At 37.4% G+C, this 22,992-nt stretch overlaps 1 protein-coding gene across 2 annotated transcripts; it reads right to left on the reverse strand.

Annotated features, from left to right (window-relative positions):
- Positions 1-1,535: 1,535 nt before the first annotated feature.
- On the reverse strand, positions 1,536-19,122 carry gabrg1 (gamma-aminobutyric acid type A receptor subunit gamma1). 2 transcript variants are annotated; one of them, XM_051916152.1, is made up of 9 exons: positions 18,700-19,122; positions 15,418-15,578; positions 11,825-11,892; positions 11,433-11,653; positions 11,050-11,132; positions 10,460-10,597; positions 8,523-8,675; positions 8,177-8,376; positions 1,536-5,995 (listed from the first exon to the last, which is right to left on the reverse strand). In XM_051916152.1, the coding sequence occupies exons 1-9, from the start codon at positions 18,768-18,770 to the stop codon at positions 5,720-5,722; spliced, it is 1,371 nt and encodes a 456-aa protein (XP_051772112.1). In that variant the 5' UTR covers positions 18,771-19,122; the 3' UTR covers positions 1,536-5,719. The 2 variants fall into 2 exon arrangements, with proteins under 2 accessions (XP_051772112.1, XP_051772113.1); XM_051916153.1 differs by lacking the exons at positions 15,418-15,578; positions 18,700-19,122 and adding an exon at positions 14,979-15,402.
- Positions 19,123-22,992: the final 3,870 nt, after the last annotated feature.

Genomic DNA, 22,992 nt, shown 5'->3' on the forward strand with positions numbered 1-22,992 from the left:
AGTTCAAATTTACTGAAGAGAAACAATCGCTTTATATGATGAACAGACTGAATTTAGGCTTTTATTCACATATAAACATTCATCAACTTACACATCAGTTGTGGTAAATGGAAGCTCAAGCGTGTTTGCTTGACGTGTGCGAGAACCAATGAGGTTCATTCTCATGTTACGCAACACGTTTGAGCTTCCGCAAGAACCAATGAGGTTCGTTCTCGTGTTACGCAACACGTGTGAGCTTCCGCAAGAACCAATGAGGTTCATTCTCGTGTTACGCAACACGTGTGAGCTTCCGCAAGAACCAATGAATTCATTCTCGTGTTACGCAGCACGTTTGAGCTTCCGCAAGAACCAATGAGGTTCGTTCTCGTGTTATGCAACACGTATGAGCTTCCACAAGAACCACTGAATTCATTCTCGTGTTACGTAGCACGTTTGAGCTTCCGCAAGAACCAATGAGGTTTGTTCTCGTGTTACGCAACACGTTTGAGCTTCCGCAAGAACCAATGAGGTTTGTTCTCGTGTTACGCAACACGTTTGAGCTTCCGCAAGAACCAATGCGGTTCGTTCTCGTGTTACGCAACACATTTGAGCTTCCGCAAGAGCCAATGTGGTTGGTTCTCTTGTGTTACGCAGCACGTGAGGTTTGATCTCTTGTTACGCAGCACGTTTGAGCTTCCGCAAGAACCAATGAGGTTCGTTCTTATGTGTTACGCAGCACGTGAGGTTCGTTCTTGTGTTACGCAACACGTTTGAGCTTCCGGGAGAGGTTTGTTCTCACGTGTCAAGCAGTTTCAGTTGAGCTTCTGTTTATGTTCGCTGATCAATGTTTATATGTGAATAAAAGCTTAAATTAAATTTGTTCATCGTGTAAAGTGATCGAGTCTCTTCAGAAAATTTGGACTAAACCGCTCAATTAATATGGGTTAGTTTTACGATCTCTTTATGAACTTTTTGAAGCGTCGCAGTGTCAGTTGTGTAGCTGTCAATGGAGGGACAGTTTTCATCAAAAAGATCTTCATTTGTGTTCTGAAAATCAATGAAGTTCTTATGGGTTTGGAATGACATGAGGTTGAGTAAATGATAAGTAATTTCATTTTAATTTCTGATAGTTTACCCAGAAATTTTAATTTTGTGTTTTACAGAAGAAAAAAAAAACTCATACCAGTTTGGAAGGACATAGGGTAAGTAAAAGATGGCATAATTTGCATTTTTGGGTGATTTAGCCCTTTAAGTCACTTTTTTAATTTTGTAGATATATCATATATGAAGTGTTTAGTCATGTGGTCCCTAAGATGGAGTAACTTATCTTACATTCGTCATTCATGTGTAAAATAACAATTAAGATCCATAAATGCCTGAAATTAAATTTATGCTTATGAAAATGTTGATGCTCGTTCACTTGTGGCAATAATTATAAAGCTAATTGTGGTATTAACAAAGCAATATTAGAAGAGTGCCCGCCTGAGGGAAAATACATTCATCTTTTTTATCTTACTGCTTTGGGATTTTGATAAGATGTGAAGTCATCAACAGAGTTTGAGAGAGCGTAGAATTTTATTAATTTTTTTGCAGGCACTGTTTTATTACTCACAGTGTTCAGAGCTACAAAAACATATGAACACATAAATAGCATGAAGGTTAGCACTTACAGAAGACACGACAACATCACCTAGATTGAGTGGAGAGCAGAGCGCACAGAGATGAACGGTGGGAGACGGAGTCACGTACAGACACACATGCACACGCTCACACAGATGAACTGTATTATTAAAGGTCTGAAACAGATTGTGTTTAATAGATATTCTTGTCATAACCATCTATTTATATACAAAAATATAAATAGATTTTTTGTCTGTATATTTACTATCATCTGGCGGTTGCTCTTGTTGCATGAGTCTGAAACTGTGAGGCTGTCATTATGAAAGACAATGTATAGAATATATTGAGCTACAGGGCACAACACAGTACATAACAGATGTTCAAAAAGGGAGACAACAGAGCAGTATATGATCAAGATAACATCCAGCAAAAGACAAACCACATGGAAGCATTAATAAATAAAAGAAGCAAAAGCCAAAAGCACAACAGGAGATTGAGAAAGACTTTTGAGAGTCGGGTCAAGACACGGCACTTTCGCTCTCTGTTCATCTGTTTCTCAAATCGAATAGGACTCTGAGATAGGGTTGTGAAAAGTACCAACTTCGTATTGAAATTTAAAAAATGTGACAATACCAGCATTTCCCTCTAAGATTTTGAGTGCTGTTGAGTGGACTCTTAACCTCTGATTGGCCATTGTGTTCATCTGCTCAACAGATATGTCTGTGATATACACTTCAAAAACATGTTGTAAATAGTAGGGCTGCCCTGGACTAACGATTTTTCTGGTCGACTAGTAGTTGTTCATTTTAAGCGATTAGTCGACAAATCGCACGTTTATTAATAAACCATATAAATCATAATAAATAGCCTTTTATGCCTTCATAGCCTAATTAGCATTCAAGCGCACCGACAGAAGTAATGATTATGAATGCGTCGGGGAAAAACAGCAGGGAGATTGCTTTAACATTTTAATAATTAATTGATAAACTAGTGTTTTCTGTATTGGCTGCAGTGATGAAGTTGACGATGCTGACTCGTCATCTCCTCAGTAGTGGACGCGCCTATATGCACGTTTCATACGGATTATGTAATCAAAGAATATTTGTTTTCCATTTCAATTGGTTCATTTAAAAGTAGACATTTCACTTTCTATAGATATATTTTTCATGTCTGTGTGAGGAAAGTTTACATGGAGTGTCGGTTCTTTTTTCGGCGCGCTCAAGTTCACAGAGAAAGACGGCAGAAATCGCACCCTGTTTGCTTTCATTATTTTACAAAAGCACAACGTTTTGTTGTTATCGTTAGTGCACGCAAATAAAAGTAGACTATTCACAAATTCAAAAGATGCATTACTCTTACTCAAAAATAATGGAGTATTTTAAGTGCAAGTGATCGCACCGGCGCCTCCATGTTAGCCGTCATGCAGTAAGTGCGCTACTATTCAGCTTTCACACTCCGCACAAACACTTGAATAGCCCACATTTTTCTAGGTTAACGTTAAAGCAAGCGGCCATCTAAAGTTGATACTACTTACATGTTTCTTATGATAAGCCACAGGGCTTGACATTAACACCCGCCAACCCGCCAAATGCGGGCAGATTTCAGCTGTGGCGGGTAAGACAGCCACTCCCACTAGCCACTTTGGCGGGTTGAATTTAATTTCAGCTTAAGATCGTTGAAGATCGTCATATCACAAAATTACAATTCAATTAACGTTACAATTCTTTATCGATTAACTTGCTGTTAGTGAAGGCAGGATAGACGGAATCGTGCTGAATGACACACAACAGAAGCGCTTTCTCGCGTGCGATCTCTCTTTCTGTCGCGCGCGCGATCAGTTCTCCTTGCGCCTGAATAGTCAAATACATGCACACACAGATGTCAAAATGTCCGTCGTGTGGAGTATCTCGCGTGAATACAGTCGGTTTTGGCTTAAGTGGATGTAAACAGGTGGGTAATAACTGGATATGTGTCAGTATATTACGTCCATGCATTCAGCAGCCCAATTAAATACCTGTCTGTCATTAATGTTAATCAAACAACAAAAAATGTTAAATAAATGTATACATGTTAAATAAACCTACTGTATCTGAAAAAAGATTTTTTAAAATTTACTATTGTTTTTGTAATTTGCTTCTTTGTTCTTTTATATAGCCTAACAAAAATAACTTAGAATTTATCATATTAGCCAATGCTCATATTGCCCACCCCTTGCCCACCTGTAGGCTACATATCAGCTGATATACAATGTAGTCTTGATTTAGGTGGTCAATCTGCATTTGAAAGTTTGAAAGGGTTTTAAATCTTCTAAATCAAGTAAAATGACTCAAAATCAAGTAATTTAACCATGCCAAAGTCAACTTTAATCATATAAAATGTAATTTCCCAACAGTAAAATTGTGGCCAGTGAAAGTGCTGAGTGGCTAGTAACTTTGGAAAACCACTAGCCAGAGTGGCTGGTGAGCGAAAAGGACGTCCCGCGTCTTTTGTAGAGCCTCGCACATGAGTGGCGCATTTTAAGACGACAAATGAGAATTTCAACTTTTACACGCAGTGCCGCTAATCAATGTCAGTTCCAAAACAGTGGACCAATCAGAAGAACTCGGAGGCGGGGCAAGCGTTGTGAGCTTTTGTTTACAGTAGCTGTTTTATTTGTTTGTTATTGCATCATGTCTCAAAAGCATGTCTCAAGACCCTCGTGTTCTGTGCTTTTTTGAAAAAACCATTCCTGAGCATTGCGTCTCGCGTTTTAGACGCAAAGACGCCGCCTTCTGTGTGAACGAACCATTAGTCGACTATTAGAGGGCAGCCCTAGATAATAGACATCTTTGATGCTCTTCACGCTCTTCTTTAAGAATCCACTCAACGGTGCTCAAAATGCTAGGGGGAAATGCTGGTATCGTCACATTTTTAAAATTTCAGTACCGACTTGGTACCGAAAGGCGGTACTTCTCACAACCCTACTCTGAGATCAGATTAAATCTAATGTAAGACAAATCCATAATAAATGGCTGTTTGATTTAGACTATTACCAACAGAGAAGGCATCCATGGTTTGTGTTATGAAGACTGTATGTTTTCAAATGCTTTAGATTTGATACTCGTCTGTCTAGAGCTCTTCTGCTGAAGAAAGTCCATCAGACTGGTTTCCAAATATGGGTTGATTAGCCGTAGGAGCTCAGATGAGTCATGCAATTACGCTCACAGAAATCTAGCCATTCGCAAGGAGATGTCTTGAATGCGCAAGAGAGTGATGAATTCTAATTTGTACTAAAGGACACTGAACATTTGTGCATTGTAAAGGCTGCTCTGTTCCTTTTGTTCGATATATAAAAAAACACATGAACCCTTTTATCTTGGGCACATTGGCATTTCTTTGTTTCATCTATTGCAGAGACAGCTTATTAGTTCAAGTCAAGAACATTTCACAGTATAATTATAGGCTAATTCCAGGTAAATGGCTTCTGGGTAATTCTTGAGCAGAAAACAAAATTCTATTCATGTAACCTTCAGATATCTATGCTTTGGTTTGTTTAGTACTCAACTGAATGCAGGTAATTCACACAGAAATGTAGCTACTTTAAGTTTGAAATAAAAACAGAGATTATCATATGTAAATATTAGTTTTCTGACATGTAGCTAGCTATAAATTAGTATCCGAAACGACTAATATCATATCTACTTTTCATTGCAAATAATCATATTATGCTTCAGCCAGAGAGATAATAACCTGAAGTTAACATAGTTGCATTAGTGATGCTAATATTGCAGTTCAAAAAAAATTCTGCAGATATTTTGGTGGATATTTAAGAGATCATTTTAAACTAGGCAACGTAGATGAGATCTGTTTGATATGGCGTGTGTAGTTGATGAACAATCGAACTGTTAGCATTTCCTTCCTTCTCTTGGCATCAATACATTGTCCTTCTAAGATTCAAATCCTGCAATAAATCACATCTCATGTACAATTAAAGACACATTAAGTATTAATACATCCAACTCAAGCCTCACACGTCCCCTTCTCTCAAAGATTTATGCTGCCAGATTTAGCAGATGGAGAATTTACAGATGATTTGCGAATATTACTAGAACTGAGTCCCTCTCCCACTTGCCAAGCATCTTTAAAGATACAGATATCCAATCCAGTAGACAAGATTGAAGAGGCCAAAGGCGGTTGGGAAGAATATTCGGGAGTAGGAGTCGATTTTGGAGACGTGGACATGCATTCTGTTCTCACGCCAAGCTCCGGAGCGACAATCATCAAAGCAGCAGAAGAAACTGGCACAGTCTTTCCCGTCCAGACATTCATACGCATAATCATCATCCTCATGGTAGGGAGCAATATTGTTCATCTGCAGCAGAGATGTCCCTGGTCTGATGTTAACCATGCTGGGTTTCTACACAGAGGAACAGCAAGGTCACTACCGCTTCATTGCTAAAACAGTGTGCGGTACAAAAGCAAAATGCCATAGCTGCTGCACAGCACACTCAATTAACTGCAAACAAAAGTACAATGTGACCTATTCTAACCTGAGCTGTGAAGACGTTAGTAAGCTTCTTAGTACTATAAATGTACATATCATTGATCAGCTATGTGCTTAATTACTTGTTCTGTGTTCTAAGCAACATAGTTTAAGATTTTGACATTAATCATCCTCGTGTGACTTAGTTTTATTTATTTTTTTAAATAATATCCTCACCATTCTTTTTAATATAATTAAAGTAAAAATCACCATTACAAAAAAGTGAATTTGTGTGAGGAACAGACCAGATTTACGTCATTATTCACAGAAAATTTTGACATTTCAGCTCTCCTTAGCGTGTTCATGAGAGAAGTAGCAGTGAATCATTCACACAAATGGTCTGTGATTCACTTGTGAATCACTGATTTGGTTCACAAATTCAATTCACTGACTCAACGATCATTTCATTTCATCATGCAAAAGGTAGCATATGGGTTCACAAGCTTGGAATATACCACGCAAGTTTTATGGACCACATTTTTTATTACTTTTATGGTGATCCTTTTAGAAGCTTAAAGGGATAGTTCACCCCAAAAATGAAAATGTTCTCATCGTTTACTCACCCTCATGTTTTTCCAAACCTGTATGAGTTTCTTTCTTCTGTTGAACACAAAATGAGATATTTTAAAGAATGTTGGTAACCAGAGAGTTGACTGCACCCATTGACTTCCATAGTATTTTTTTTCCTACTATGGAAATCATTGGGTGCCATCAACTGTCTGGTTACCAACATTCTTTAAAGGGGACCTATCCGTTTGTTAAGTCGTGACGTAAGCAACGCCGTTTCTGGGTCTAAGCCTCGACTCGTTTCACTTGAGAATGCCATCTTGACAGCCGTTTATGAGCGCTATTTATTCATATTAAACATTGAACATTTTAAAAAGTTAAACATTTAAAATACTTGCGGTCTACACAACAGTCTCCGTGCTCACAGCGTCACAGACATTAATATTTTAACGATTTATAAAAGATGAATCTGGCCATCTGGGATTTTGGTATGAGGATAAAGGTTATGATTATAATTTTTGGTAATATTACAATTAGTAATGCCCCTTTTACAAGATGTAATATAAGTCTCTGGTGTCCCCAGAACTTGTCTGTGAAGTTTCAGCTCAAAATACCCCACAGATCATTTATTATAGCTTGTCAAATTTGCCCCTTTAAATGCAAATAAGCTGCTGTGTGTGTCTCTTTAAATGCAAATGAGCTGCTGTTCCCAGCCTGCTTTCCAAAAGAGGGCGGAGCTTTAACAGCTCACGCTTCGGTTGCTCAACAACAACAAAGCTGGAGAATCTCACGCAGCCAAAATGAGGATTGTCAGTAACGGTGTTCAGCCTTATATTGTTCAAACCGGAGTCGGACACTGATGGAGAGACTCAGGAAGAAGTTACAACATATTGAATGCATCTGGATGTTTCTAAATGGTTAGTGGATACATTTATGTAGTTGCTGTAGAGTTGATTCAACTCATCAACTAGCATTGAATTGACCCTCGTTTGTGAAGCAGTCTGGCGTAAAATGACGGCAACACTCTACTACATCAACTCTTCCTCTTCTCTAAAGCAGCCCAACATGGCCTCACCCCCTATGTTGTGTGTTCTCGGGGGCGGGGTTTATGTAAATTTTGGTGTTTGTGATGTCACTAACCCGGGAAGAAGCTCGTTGTAGTCCCTACCAGACGTTTGTTGTAGTCCTTAAACAGTGAATTCTTTAAAAGAAAATATCTCTCTTTGCACTGAACTTTGAGCATTGTAACTTTGTAGATGTTGTTTATGCTCAAACAGCAAACTAACTAAAGTTAAAAAAGTGAAATCATAATCAACCACCCCTTTAAAATATCTTCTTTTGTGTTCAAAAGAAGAAAGAAACTCATACAAATTTGAGGTAAGTAGATTGTAGATTGTAAGTAAGTAATGACAACATTTTCATTTTTGGGTGAACCTTCCCTTTAAAAGCTCAGATTCCCATTAGTTATAATTGTATGGAAAAGAGCCACCAGCACATTATTCAGAATTTCTTTAATAAGCCCTTTAATAACAAATGAAGTTCATTCACCTGTGCATGGCTTGATTTGGTCTTCTTGTTCTGTCGATTGCTTGTGAAATAATGTAGAGTCCCATATTCCATAAGAGCAGCAAAGGTGAAGATGAAGCAGACAGACACGAATAGATCCATGGCTGTCACGTACGACACCTTCGGCAAGGACTTCCTCGATATGGTGCTTAGGGTTGTCATGGTGAGCACAGTTGTGATTCCTAAGCCAATCATGATGCACAGTAGTTGAGCACCACACTGAAGCATTTCCTTTTCATTTTAACATGTGTAATACATTCACATAATATTATAAAATATTATTGATGCTCCTACTAATTTGTATTCATTCTGAGGCATTTTAAATTACCTAAAGATGTTCTGGCAGGTACAGCATCCTTGTTAATCCAGAAAGAGACCCAGGACAAAACCACAATCATACTGCAGGGGATGTAGGTCTGGATGGTGAAGTAGCCCATTCTCCGGCTCAGGTCAAAGAAAATAGTCATAACCACATATTCTCCTATTAATATGAGACAATACATTTTAGACACTTTTTTAACTTACAATAATTATGCAATATATATTAAAATTATTTAAAAAATAATAATCAAAATCTACTAATATAATAACTATTAGGACTGGGTATTGACACAAATTTCACCTTAATGTTATGAAGTGATGAGAATACTTTTTGTGCGCCAAAAAAACAAAATAACGACTTTATTCAACAATATCTAGTGATGGGTGATTTCAAAACACTGCTTCATGAAGCTTTACGAATCTTTTGTTTCGAATCAGTGGTTCGGAACGTGAAAGTCACGTGATTTCAGTAAACAAGGCTTTGTTACGTCATAAGTGTTTCGAAATGTTTCGAATCTTCAATGGTTCATGTGACTTTGGCAGTTTGATACACGCTCCGAACCACTGATTCAAAACAAAAGATTCGTAAAGCTTCATGAAGCAGTGTTTTGAAATCGCCCATCACTAGATATTGTTGAATAAAGTCGTTATTTTGTTTTTTAAATACGTCTTTAGTAGCTTTCTGGGCACTGAAAGTGTTAATTAACTTGCTGTCAATGCAGGCCTCACTGAGACATCGGATTTTATAAAAATATCTCGATTTGTGTTCTGAGGATGAACGAAGGTCTTACGGGTGTAGAACGACATGAGGGTGAGTAATTAATGACAGAATTTTCATTTTTGGGTGAACTAACCCTTTAAATTACACTCAGGGAAGTTTTCATAATAATAAAGTTATAATACTAAGTTTACAATTACATTATCATATTTCTACCCTCATTCGTTTTTTGAAATATAAACATTTAAATGGTGGCTGTCATAAAAACTTGATGGATTTACTCCAACATGCATTAAATATTGAAGAGCATTTAAAAAATTATAATAAATATGTAATGTGGTGCATATATTTAGCCAAATGCTCCTCTCTATAATTCATTTTTCTAGCTGACTAGCAAGTTTATGGTCGCTGAATATGGTTTTTCGGAGGTAAATGTAACATCACGTGACATTGTTTATAAGCTGTTTTATTGACGTCTTTCCACGGTTGAAACACCGATTGAGACATGATACGGATAAGTTGAACTTAACATACCTTCAGTTCAGATGTTCATTCATGTTTATTTCACGCTGTAAATGGTATTAAAGCATTGGAGATGATCAGTTCACGAGTCCACTTCTCTTGAACTAAGTCTACAGCGACCTGTCACACCACATTAAACAGCGCCAAAACTGTATTTATTTTTTGAATTTCATAATAAAATGGACATCATTTTAAAAATCTGAGACTTTGTTTCATATCAAAAGTAACAAAGCACAAAGATTATTGCAATTTATTGGATGGGAGGCGTGATACAACGTTCGGTTCATTCATCAACAGAAAACAGGATAGACTAATTGATTCTTGGAATTCAAGAATCGATATCGTTTTGTAAAAATGAGAATCTATTAAAATCAAGAAATCGCTATTTTTTTTTCGATATTTCTCGATAAAATCGATATTTTTTACCCATCCTAATTATTAACAACTGCTCATTCACATAAAATAAAATTCTATTTATCTTTCTATTATTAATTTTCCAAATCTACTATTATGAATAACAATACAATTAATAATAACTGCTTGTGTATTGCTGTTGTTTAATTACTGCAAATCTGCTGTTATTAATGATGATTATTATTATTATTATTAATATCTGCTTATTTATTGATGTTATTATTATTAATACTTACTTCAAATCTACTATTATTAATAATCTTATTGTAATTTATTCTGTATGTTCATACCAGACTGAGTGTTTGCCACATCAGAAGTGTTTCGTAGGCCCACAAAGGCAAATTGGTAAAGCCTCCAGTACCGCTGGTCTGCAACTTCAACCGAACGACGCTGCCATCTATACTGGATCTCATTCTTTGGATACCCATCTGCAAATGGGAAAAAACAAAACAAAAACACATCCACCAGATTGCATGTGACCTTTCATTTCAGTATGTAAATGACAAAGTTACAATGATGGCAGAATGGCACTGAGTAGCACTCTGTTAGTGGAAAGCGGGGCATGCCCTTCCCATGCCCACAGTGGATGATGACAAATGAGAAGCTGAGGCATGGTGCTAATAACGGATGGAGGGGTGGCGGAAAGAAGAGGAGAGAGGGGTTGGAGAGGGGGCTAGAGAAGGATGGGTTCTGTCCTCACTCATTCCAAGGTTGGAGGATGGTAGTTGCTACAGGCCAGCTGTAATGTTAAGGTTTGTTTGGCCGATATTGGCAATGCATGGTTGGCTGACAGAGGCAATGTGTGGGGATTGGCTGCCCAGCAGTACTCAGGACAGGACTGAGGCTGAGTGACAGATTGACATAAGAATTTAACACCTACAGCTTGAAAACTCCAGAGGGCACGAATGTTCATCCATGGGAAAGTTATGCAGCTTAAGGTAGCATTCCGCATTAATAGTCAACCTAACAAAAAAGAATAATAGACAATAGCAAAACAAACAAAAAATGTTGATTGTGACATTTTTGAGTGCATTTGTGCAGGCTTTGATATTTGTACTACGACATCAGAGATCAAACCCTCTGTCTGATTTAACAGTCCCTGACATAAATATGTGAATCCGATGTAATGGCTTAAACGTGCTGCAACAGACAGTGGGTGTAATTCTGTACAAAAGCAAATGTTACGGGACAGGAATACAAGGACACATACTGTTGTCGCATAAACAGCATTCACTCGGCTCATGATGTTAATCGCAGACACACCTTAGAGTATACATCACTCTTCCATTGCTCCAGAGCCGCAGAAGGCGATTCGGTGTCGTGATCCAGTGGGCATCAGATTTACGAGAGTTACGGAAAAACGTGTCAGGGATCCAGATTTTTCCCACCATGTTGCTGTTGAGCATGAGGAGTTTCATTGAGCTGTTGAATTTCAGTCTGCTGTCGTACCACGTCTGAGCAAAGAAGATGTCGATGGTGTACTCCTAAAAAAGTAAAAGCCTTAAGCCTTACAGTTGCCTTTGTAACTGTGAAATTGTGTGGGTATTGCTTGTGACTGAGTATGATGGTCGTGAAATGGATCTAAACAGGTTGTTTACAGTGTCTGTTTTGTTTAAAGCTCTGAAAATAATGTAGTATTATACATTTCTGCTCACCATATTGATGGGATCTACCGGGCCTATGCTGTTCACGTACACTGCCGTCTCAATCACAGTCGGTCTCACTGGAATATAATTTAAAATACAAATATATATTCAAATTACATTAATAATCACAACTATCAAATAAAAAGATAAAAATACATAAAATCAGTTACAATATCAAAACAGTACAATAATGCATTCTTTTAAAGGTGCAATAGGTGATTCTCTACAGAATTTTTTTTTTTATACTGGTTAAAAGTCTCCTCATATCCTGATAGTAATCACTGTTTAACAGTGTAAATGTATTTTTATAAATATATATCATCTGTGGAAGGAGTAGGACCATAAAATGTAAATCCAGTCACTATATTCGGTCCGAATGTAATAATACGATGTCCTACCTTCCTGTCAACGTATGCTTTTACATACCCTCGCGTACCCTGTTCGCACAGACATCATACGTCATCAGCGCGTTTAATGCTATGCAGAGTTTATGTAGACAAAGTCCCTTTAAGACAAGTCATTTCACTCGGCGGCCATCTTTGAAACGCCTCTCAGGCATCCAAGTGCAGCTTCTATCTTTTTGAATGGGGAAACATCAAATTCTCTAAAGCTGTTTGCCAAGCTTTCGGTTAAATTTCAAATTTGTAATCACCAATGAATTCTGACAACAACTGTCTCATAATTTGTCTTCTAAACGCTCGAATCATGACAAAAAAACGGTATTTTTTTTTAGGCTGGATGAAGCTAATGCACATGCGCAGACCTAAATGCGCGTCTCTTCCGCCTAATTTCGGAGGCGCGCGTCTGACTGTTTCTATAGGAACCGGAGCTTCTAACGGCCGCTGCAGTGACGCGATGACTTTACCAGTCGGTGATTGACTCTTATTTAGAAGGCGAGACTTATTCCGCCATATTGCACGTTGCACTTTCTCCCATTCAAAACAGTACGAGTGACGCGTCTTGTGTTATTCTATAGTCTTTGATGTAGACAGACCTCAGTCACGGAGCAATGCAAACAAACAGAAGTCACTATTTCAGTTCCTACCGAATCAATCTGGCTTTGTTGTAATTTTTAGCAGCCATTATGCAGTTAAACTTTTCGGCCGTGTAGTGTACACGGAGATCGTTTCTGAAATGCTGTGGAAACGCCAGTGTAGACGAGGATCGTTTTCATTTTAAAATTCTGTTTTAAAACAAAAACGCACTAGTGTAAACGGGGCCTGAGGATGTGAACAGCTCCGGTTAGAACGTCACGGGTTGCCATCTCTTAGGCCCCATTTACACTAGTGCATTTTCATTTTAAAATGAAAATGATCTTCGTCTACACTGGCGTTTCCACAGCGTTTCAGAAACGATCTCCGTCTACACTATACGGCCGAAAACGCATGTCACATGACCGTTCATGCACACTGGGCATGCGTGTAATGTAAACAGTTGACTCTTGTGCATGTAGGCAGCTGCAGTATCAAAAAAAATGCTGAGTTTAACTGCACAATGGCTGCTAAAAATGACAACAAAGCCAGCAAAGATTGCAGTTCAGTCTCCATGTTATTGTTTACAAGGTCGTCAAGGATATGCAGAGCAAACATAGGCAGCCACGCCATTGTTTTCAAAAGTTTCCGTTTTGGTCCGTTTATACTGAAATGCAACCCCGCGTTTTCAAACTAAAACAAGGTCTGCAGTGTTTTCGAAAGTCTCCGTTTTCGAGGTTCGAATACACCAGCGTAGTGTAAATGACAGGCGTAACCATACTGTAGCAAAACTACAAAACAAAAACACACTAGTGTAAACGGAGCCTAAGTTGTTTACATTCATTATTATTGTACTGTTATGTACTTTGAGACATGAGGTAGTTTAACGCCGTCTCTTGTGACGCTTTGCCGAAAGTGTTTGCTAGGAGGCGTGGCTTTGGATGGCGATTTGAAGGAAGGGTGTGATCGTATGCTTTCAATGCTAGCAGGCTAGCAGAACTGCACCTTTAAGTAATTTAATCAAAGATGTATATAATTTACAGTATGTATTCAGCATGCATTTTAGAAAGCATTGCTGTTCTATTACTTTCATAAAATCAAAACATTACTTAATGCACATCTCTATTGTAATTCTTTCATCGGTGCATGTTATTCCAAAGGAAACAAATTTGTCTTTATAATCTTAAAGGGTTAGTTCACCAAAAAATGAAAATTATCCCATGATTTACTCACCCTCAAGCCATCCTGGGTGTATATGACTATCTTCTTTCAGCCGAACACAATCGGAGATATATTTAAAAATATCCTTTATAACGGTTGTGAATGGGGGGGCTGCGTTTTGAAGCCAAAAATAATGCATCCATCCATCATAAAAGTAATCCATATGACTCCAGTGGGTTAATAAAAGCCTTCTGAAGCAAAGCGATGCATTTTTGTAAGAAAAATATCCATATTTAAAACTTTATAAATTCAAACAACTAGGTTCCGGCGGACAACCGTACGCAGAATGTGCAAGTCGAAACGCGGCCCTCCATTCACAACCATTATAAACCTTGGAGGACTAAGGATATTTTTAAATATAACTCCGATTGTGTTCGTCTGAAATAAGAGAGACACCTAGGATGGTTTGAGGTTGAGTAAATCATGGGATAATTTTCATTTTTTGATGAACTATCCCTTTAAATCATTTAATATCTCGCTCGTCCTCTTTTTCCTTTCTCTTTCTGCATCACTACTGAATATTGAATAATGTTCACCAATAGCCAAATGGCTATTTTTAGCAAACTCGCATTCAGTCTGGCTCCATCCTAACATGTAACCATCCAATCAATTCCCAATCAGTGGATAAAATCAAATTTTCTCGCTGAATATCCTGTTTCACTCAGAAATACAACACATCACAGAAGTGAAATGGGCTGCAAACGTAATCACATTTCCTATAACAGCCACACAAATTACTCAAAGCTGCCTGAATCCTCATCCTTGCGGGTTCAAAAAATATTTCTGTCACAGGAAATCCAGTCACAGAGACATGACAAATAACACAAACACTGCAAGTTCACCTGCAATCATTCAGCACTTGCTCTACGCTGATTAACTGCGTTCTTCTCATACTTACACTCTCTCCCTCTATCTCAGACATGAAACACAGATAAAGAAGGAAGATCAATAGTGATTTGGGTCTATTGTACCTGAACACCACTGAGATAAATCCTCTTAAATAACTGAACTCTAGTCAGCTGCGTCGCTTCCAGAACACTGATGTACTGAGAATAAAGTGACTTGTACAGCTCTGGCGAAGAGAAAAACATCAGCAAAATCCTAAAGCCAAACAACACTTCATTTAATACTACAAAAATGCTGATGGTATCTTAAAAATGATGATTACGTAGAAACTCTGAACTGCTCAGAGGGTTTAATTGTCACAGTGTGTTCTTCTACATTAGGCTTCATAATAATGATGACATTATCTTATAATTATTAACATTTTGCAGTTATCCATTAAGCTTTAACACGGTGTTTGAGGGTCATAAACAGGCCTAGACAGAATCTTCAGGAATTGTGCCAATTTTTGTGTCGATTTGTGGGCATAGATTCTGTGTGGGCCTGGATAACCAAAAAGTGACTTGCCTCCGATATCTGGTCTCAGTTTGTTGTCATAACCTTGCAGTAATTTGTTTAGGATAAGGGTGACGTCGCTCTCGTAGACCTTTGGTGATAAAACCCATGTTTTATTTATGGGGACATCCTCATAATCTTCCTCCTCTGCTTTGCTTGGGCCAAATGCCATGCTGTCATGAAAGCAGAAACAAACAGAGGGAATATAAGTAGACAGACAGCAGAGAGGCAAACAATAGAGCAATTTAAAATAGAGAATAGTTAAAAGAGAAGTTTGTTTATATTAGAAGCTTAAAATCTAAAGAGCGAGCGACTGATATAAAGAGCTATAGTATGACAGGCAGAGTAAGAAAGAGAGAGTTTTGCAGGAAGAACAGATAAAAGAAGTCATCAGTGACTGTAAATGTATATGGCAGCATGAGAGAAGAGTTTTTTAAATTAACACAGTGCTGGAGATACAAAGAGGAGGTTCTAATAAAAGAATGCAGTGATTAATGAAGATGTGTCCTGCCAGTGGAGGGAGGAAACAGCTGAAGGTGAGGGGTTTAAATTATCACCCACAACTCCCTCTCTCGCTCGCTCTCTTGCAGTGTATATGATGTAAAGGCTTCTAAATTTATTCTCTGGTGCATTATATCTGCAGGAACAGACTGAGATGTGTGCATTTCCCATGGACGTGAATAGTCTAGACTGGGTCTCATCTGATGTCACTACTTCAGACTTTTGCTTTGGAGAAATGAAGGTGATGTGCATCAAAGATGCAGGCCATAAAAACTAACTGCACAAAAGGCATGAAATCTATCAAGATGTTTCAGCCACCTGGGAAATCTGAAAAACATTCAAAACAAGATTGGGACCCACTTTATATTAGGTGTGTTTAACTAATGTACTTTTGTAAAAAATAAATAAAAATAAGTATAGTGTACTTGTGCTATACTCCACTGTTGTTTTGCAAAACTGTTTTGCAGCTATTGAGGTGGTAAAGTGAGGGACAGGTTTCATGTTATGGTTAGATTAATTAAAAATGAATTACAGCTGCAGGTATTTTTAATTATAAGCACAATGCAAAATCATGTCTGCCTATATGTACACAATTAAGTGCATTGAAGCAAATTATTAATTTAAATGGTGACACTTTATTTTATAGTCCTTTTCCCCATGTACATACTTATTATAGTTATTACAATAACTGGGTAATAACAAAGTCCCTTTGGAAGAAAGTTCGATGTTCAATCTGCGGCCATATTTGCAACGCCTCCAGGCAGCTATTTCGGGCATCCAAGACCAAGTCCTATCTATTTGAATGGGGTAATCCTGAAATCTCAAAAACTGCAACTCACAATTAAATAACATTTCAAATCAGCACAGGTTATGACATTTGTAATCCCATAAATGTTATGTCTTATGCTCAAATAGCGTTAAAAAAGCTTATTTTTTAGGCTAGATGAGCCAATGCGCATGTGCAGTCCTAAGCGTATAAACATGTATGAGTATGCAGTTTCTCCCATTCATAACTAAGAGGAGTGAACAGTCTTTCTATAACTAGGTACTAACCCTGAACCTACTCCTAAACCTAACCTTAACCCATGTAGTTACCTTATATTAACCAGTACTTTTGTAGGTAAGTACACTGTAAATGCATGTACTGTAAAATAAAGTGCAACCATTTAAATGAATTAGGATGATGCTGGGTTAATAATAACCCAAGTTGGGTTAAAAATGGACAAACCCAGCAATTGGGTTGTTTTGATTATTTTGAGTTTTATTTAACTCAACTATTATTTAAAAATTACTATATTGCTCGCTTAAAATGAACCAAATTGTTCATTAACATTTTATTAAATTGCTAAATGTTCACCTTTTTATTATTATTGTTGCCTCTAGTAATTATGTGTCTGGTTTTTAATTTCCAACCTATTTTGGATTCATTTTAAGCCAGCCTTATAGTATTTTTTTAAACAATAGATGAGTAAAATAAAACTGCCCAGCAGGTTGGTCAAACATTTAACACAAACACTGGATTAAAACAACCCAAATGCTGGGTTTGTCCATATTTAACCCAGCATTGGTTAAAGACACTTAATACAAAGTCTGTCTCAAGATTCAACCATCTTCATGCCTGTTATTGTGTTTGTTTAAACAGTAGATATGGCCTACATCAGAAATGCTCATTCAGTTATGTGTAGTGTTCTGTCATTCATCTACATATGACATGAAATAATAAAATGTGTTGACATCTGAATGGTCTAAATATATGTATCCTCAAAAAGTACCTAGTAATTGTGATTTATATATGTGTTTTGTCTATAAACAAAACAAAAAATGGTACATTCCCATACATATACAACTAATGAAAGACAAAAATCAATATGAAGCATCCCTGTGGATAAGACCCAGGTGGGTGGACAGAATGTAGGTTATTGATCCCTGTAGGCAGAGCGCTGAGCAGTTAAAAAGCAGGCTGTCAATGGAAAACAGAGACGGAATATTTTCCTCAAATGCAGAATTTCATTTTGTCTGGACACAATATAGCATCTGAATGACCTTTGTGAGCCTCTGAGACATGATCTTATAACCCTTTCAAATACACAATTATAACAAAGGCCTAAATAAAACAGAAAAAAGCATTTTCGGCCATAAATGAGACACTAGAAATGGTTATTACAAGTCACTTTTTCACATGTGTAAATGAGAGGAATGTAATCTTACAAACCAAGTAGCCTATGCTTATTCTATTAAGCACATTTACATATCATTGAATACCTTGAATGAGCTGCCAAAAATCAGCTGAAGGAAACCAAAGTGTTAATGTGGACTACAACTTATGCATAACATTTACATTTACAATGGAGAAATTGAGACATAACCTTCCAATCTGACTACAAGATGAGACGAAATGTAATGCAATGTAGTTTGGGGTGTTGTTTGTTGAATTGCAGCTGAATGCAAGTGTCCTCAAGGTTGTTTGTAGACTGACATTGCACGTCCTCGCTATAAAGACGAGATCAACACGAATGCCCTGAGCAAAACTGTCACTTACAATCTGTATGATTATTATCAAATGTAGGCTAAACAACAGCACGTGTCGTGATTGACAGTTATATGTAGAAATGTTTAGGTGGATGAATTTGATGTGCCACAAGAAAAGCGTAAAACTAAATCGTTCTGCAGCTCTTCGCGTTACAGAATCACGCCAGCTGTTCTAAAAGTGTGTGTTGTCGGTCAAAGGCTATTTTAGTAGTCATATTGATTGCACCCCTTGTTTCTTTTGTCCCCTCTGAAGCGAAAACTTACCAGACTCCAAGCAGACCGGGCAACAGCCAAACCAGTGCTTCTTTTCTCCGGCGGCGATGCAGCAGAACCATTGTGCGAACGCTCGGTTTATAACCAAACGATGATTTGGAGCTTAAAGATGATCAAACCTTTTTCGAGCGATTCGTTAAACGATAAGTGAAAGCGTCAACGTATGTTGTCAGTTGTTGTCTAGACAAAAGCATATAGCTTGAGCCTATAGTTTCTGTCAGGCAGCAGACGCGGTGTGGATGAGAATGGTGAATGCGGGGTTTCGCTGATTGCGGCACCGCCGCTTTGCTGTGTTCATCCAGCGTTCTGCTGAGTGAGACCGACGCTCTCAGTGTTCCGGGAATTATTAGAAACTGCCTGTAGGAAAAGAGCTGACTGCTCTACCTAAGAGAATTCACATCAAGCGGTGATTTATGAGACCTTTACTTAGTTTTGCTGTTGTTGGGGATTAATAAAGTGACAAATGCGACATTTTCAGAGGCGCTGCACCAAGATGATTGTGACCATACTTAACCCTGTGTATAAAGGGGGTAAACTTAGCCTATTATAGTGTAATTTTTGATTGTTTGTGTGTGTGTGTGTGTGAGAGAGAGAATTGTTCAGTGAGCTTTTTAAAGGAATTTCTGTCAGTAATTTCCTCTCAATTTCCTGTAGAATCTTTTGCCTCCCCTAACACAGTTAACTAACCTTAAAGACGGCAAACAAACCAGTTTGTTGGCTACTATTTTTAATCATTTAATAATGTATGATCATGTGTTCAAATGATGGCAATAGCTACTGTTGTGCTTGCTATGGTTGCTATGGTTACTTACCTCAGACAAACGCGACCTCCCTTCACAAGCAAAATATTGGCGTTTTTGTGGTTGGATTTTTATCTTTTTTTTTTTTAAAGCCCGGTTGTAACGTATATAACCTATAGCTACTTAAAAGGTTAGTTCACCCCAAAATGAAAATAATGTAATTTATTACTCACCCTCATGTCGTTCTACACCCGTAAGACCTTCGTTCATTTTCGGAACACAAATTATATTGTTGATGAAATCCGATGGCTCAGTGAGGCATCTATTGAGAGCAAAGCCATTCAAACTCTCAAGGTCCATAAAGGTACTAAAAACATATTTGAAACAGTTCATGTGAGTTCATGTGAGTTCAGTGGTTCTATCTTAATATTATAAAGCGACAAGAATACTTTTTGTGCGCCAAAAAAACAAAACAAAATAACGACTTTTCAACAATATCTAGTGATGGGCCGATTCAATGCTTTAGAGCCTTACGAATCGAATCAGTGGATCGGAGCACCAAAGTCAAGTGATTTCAGCAGTTTAGCCGTTTGATAGGAGATTCGAATCACTAATTCGAAACGAAAGATTCATAAAGCTCAGAAGCTTCATGAAGCAGTGTTTTGAAATCGGCCCATATAGATATTGTTGAAAAGTCGTTATTTTGTTGTTGGTTTTTTTGGCGCACAAAAAGTATTATTGTTGCTTTATAATATTAAGATAGAACCACTGAACTCACATGAACTGTTTAAATATGTTTTTAGTACCTTTATGGATCTTGAGAGTTGCAATGGCTTTGCTTTCAATGCAGGCCTCGGATTTCATCAACATCTTAATTTGTGTTCCGAAGATGAATGAAGGTCTTACGGGTGTAGAACGACATGAGGGTGAGTAATAAATTACATTATTTTCATTTTTGGGTGAAATAACCCTTTAAACAATAGCCTATATGTAAAAAATAAAACTTAAAGGGTTAGTTCACCCAAAAATGAAAATTCTGTCATTAATTACTCACCCTCGTGCCGTTTTACACCCGTAAGACCTTCGTTGATCTTCGGAACACAAATTGAGATATTTTTGTTTAAATCCGATGGCTCCGTGAGGCCTACATAGGGAGCAATGACATTTCCTCTCTCAAGATCCATAAAGGTACTAAAAACATATTTAAATCAGTTCATGTGAGTACAGTGGTTCAATATTAATATTATAAAGCGACGAGAATATTTTTGGTGCGCCAAAAAAAAAATAAATAACGACTTATTTAGTGTCGCGTGTCAAACCGCCAAACTGCTGAAATCACGTGACTTTGGCGCTCCGAACTGCGGATTCGACACGCTGATTCATTACGCTCCGAAGCTTCCTGAAGCAGTGTTTTGAAATCGGCCATCACTAAATAAGTCGTTATTTTGTTTTTTTTTTGGCGCACCAAAAATATTTTCGTCACTTTATAATATTAATATTGAACCACTGTACTCACATGAACTGATTTAAATATGTTTTTAGTACCTTTATGGATCTTGAGAGAGGAAATGTCATTGCTCCCTATGTAGGACTCATGGAGCTATCGGATTTAAACAAAAATATCTTAATTTGTGTTCCGAAGATTAACGAAGGTCTTATGGGTGTAAAACGGCACGAGGGTGAGTAATTAATGACAGAATTTTCATTTTTGGGTGAACTAACCCTTTAATATTACCCAACCTTTTGGGGATTCATTCAAGGTTTATACTAATTGGAGCGGAGGGGTCAGAATTTTGTTTGCTAGTTTCATATTTTGTATTGGGGAGGAAAACATTTCAGTTATCTTGCATTTATGTTTTTATTGTTATTTTTTATCCTTATCAAACAATTTCATTACTTATTCATTACATGACAGGCCTCATTTAGACACAAACCACCTGATGAATTTTGAACCCACTGACATAAACCATATTTTGAGAACAAATTTGTTCCTAGAAGTGAGTTAAATTTGACAAAACCTCTTTTTGGGGACATTATTTGTAAAAATGGAAAGTAAATAAAGTTTTTTTGTTTGTTTGTTTTTTAATTGTAAAAATGCAGAAAGCTGTATATAAAAAGAATAGTAGGCTACATTTTCCCATTTAGGTAGCTCCTTATTATGGAAGGTATTCATTTCCTGATATATATAGCCTATAGGCTAACTGGCTGTTCATTCATTATTGTCAGCACCATGGAGAGCTCCATGAGTAGAAATAGACAGATTGCCTGAACCTCATCCTCATAATAATCCCCTCTTCTCTTTTCCATTCTGAACCAAATAATAAATGCCATTCAAAATGTTTGAAATGTCAGATCTTCAGATTTTCAGAAATCATTTTGTTTCAACAGTTCATGGTAAAAAAACAAACTATAATGACAAGTTAAAATAAACTATTTTGTATTTCAGTTTATATTTGAGTATACATTTCACACAAAACGTTTAAAAGGCTGGAATGATGTTAGAATAAAGGCCAGTGCTCTGTTTCAGACCCTCTTCATGCTGAAGTATTTTGTATTCAGATGTGCTCTGATTCTCTGAATGGAAGAAATCTCTATTATTATGTCAGCCGTTAACATTCTGAGACAAAATGATGTGGACCTGAGACGTGCCTGAGATTTTCTCTGCTGGACTACACACACGCATGTATGCACACACACACACGCGCACGCACGCACGCACGCACGCACACACACACACACACACAAAAGCACATTTAAATAATAGTATGAAGAAGAGACCTTCTACAAACACAATAACCTAATCAGGATCTATAGCAGGGTTCCTCAGATCTTTCCCTGGAGGGCCAATGCCCTGCAGAGTTTAGCTCAAACCCTGATCAAACTCACCTACCTGTGATTTTCTAGTAATCCTGAAGATCTTGAGTAGCTTGCTTAGGTGTGTTTGATCAGGTATGGAGCTAAACTCTGCAGGACATTGGCCCTCCAGGGCAAGATTCGAGGAACCCTGATCTATAGCTTAATAATACTCATTTATCATCAGAGCCTAAAATTAACTTTTTGCCACATCTACCAATGGCTGTTGACTTAATAATATTTACCAGCCATAAATATTTTTACCAGCCATGAAACATAGATTAATTATAAAGTCACAAATGTTATTCAGTCAAGAGCAATGAGTGATTGTTCTTTGTCTTTTGTTGTCTGATTAACATTAAAAACACAGACAGCAGCACTTTAAGAGCTAATACACAGACCCAATATAGTGTTACACATGCATTTTATTTCTCAGCTGGTTCAGTTAAAGGGTTAGTTCACCCAAAAATGAAATTTGTGTCATTAATTACTCACCCTCATGTTGTTCCACACCCGTAAGACTTTCATCATCTTCTGAACACAAATTAAGATATTTAGATTTTTTTTATCCTCCATTGAAAGCAATGAAATTACCACATTCAAGGTCCAGAAAAGTAGTAAAAACAATGTTTCTACTACTTAAAACTACTCTGGACCTTGAATGATGGTAATGTCGTTGCTTTCAACGGAG

The sequence above is a fragment of the Ctenopharyngodon idella genome, chromosome 13, assembly GCF_019924925.1.
Source record: "Ctenopharyngodon idella isolate HZGC_01 chromosome 13, HZGC01, whole genome shotgun sequence".
In the NCBI taxonomy this organism is placed as follows: domain Eukaryota; kingdom Metazoa; phylum Chordata; class Actinopteri; order Cypriniformes; family Xenocyprididae; genus Ctenopharyngodon; species Ctenopharyngodon idella.

Bases quoted from the DNA above. Each gene is read 5' to 3' on its own strand.
- gabrg1 (XM_051916152.1), bottom strand. From the start codon at position 18,770: ATGGTTCTGCTGCATCGCCGCCGGAGAAAAGAAGCACTGGTTTGGCTG. The intron at 15,579-18,699 runs GTAAGTTTTCGC...CTTTCATGACAG, and splicing joins CCCGGTCTGCTTGGAGTCTG to CATGGCATTTGGCCCAAGCA. The intron at 8,377-8,522 runs GTAATTTAAAAT...TGATTGGCTTAG, and splicing joins ACCTGCCAGAACATCTTTAG to GAATCACAACTGTGCTCACC.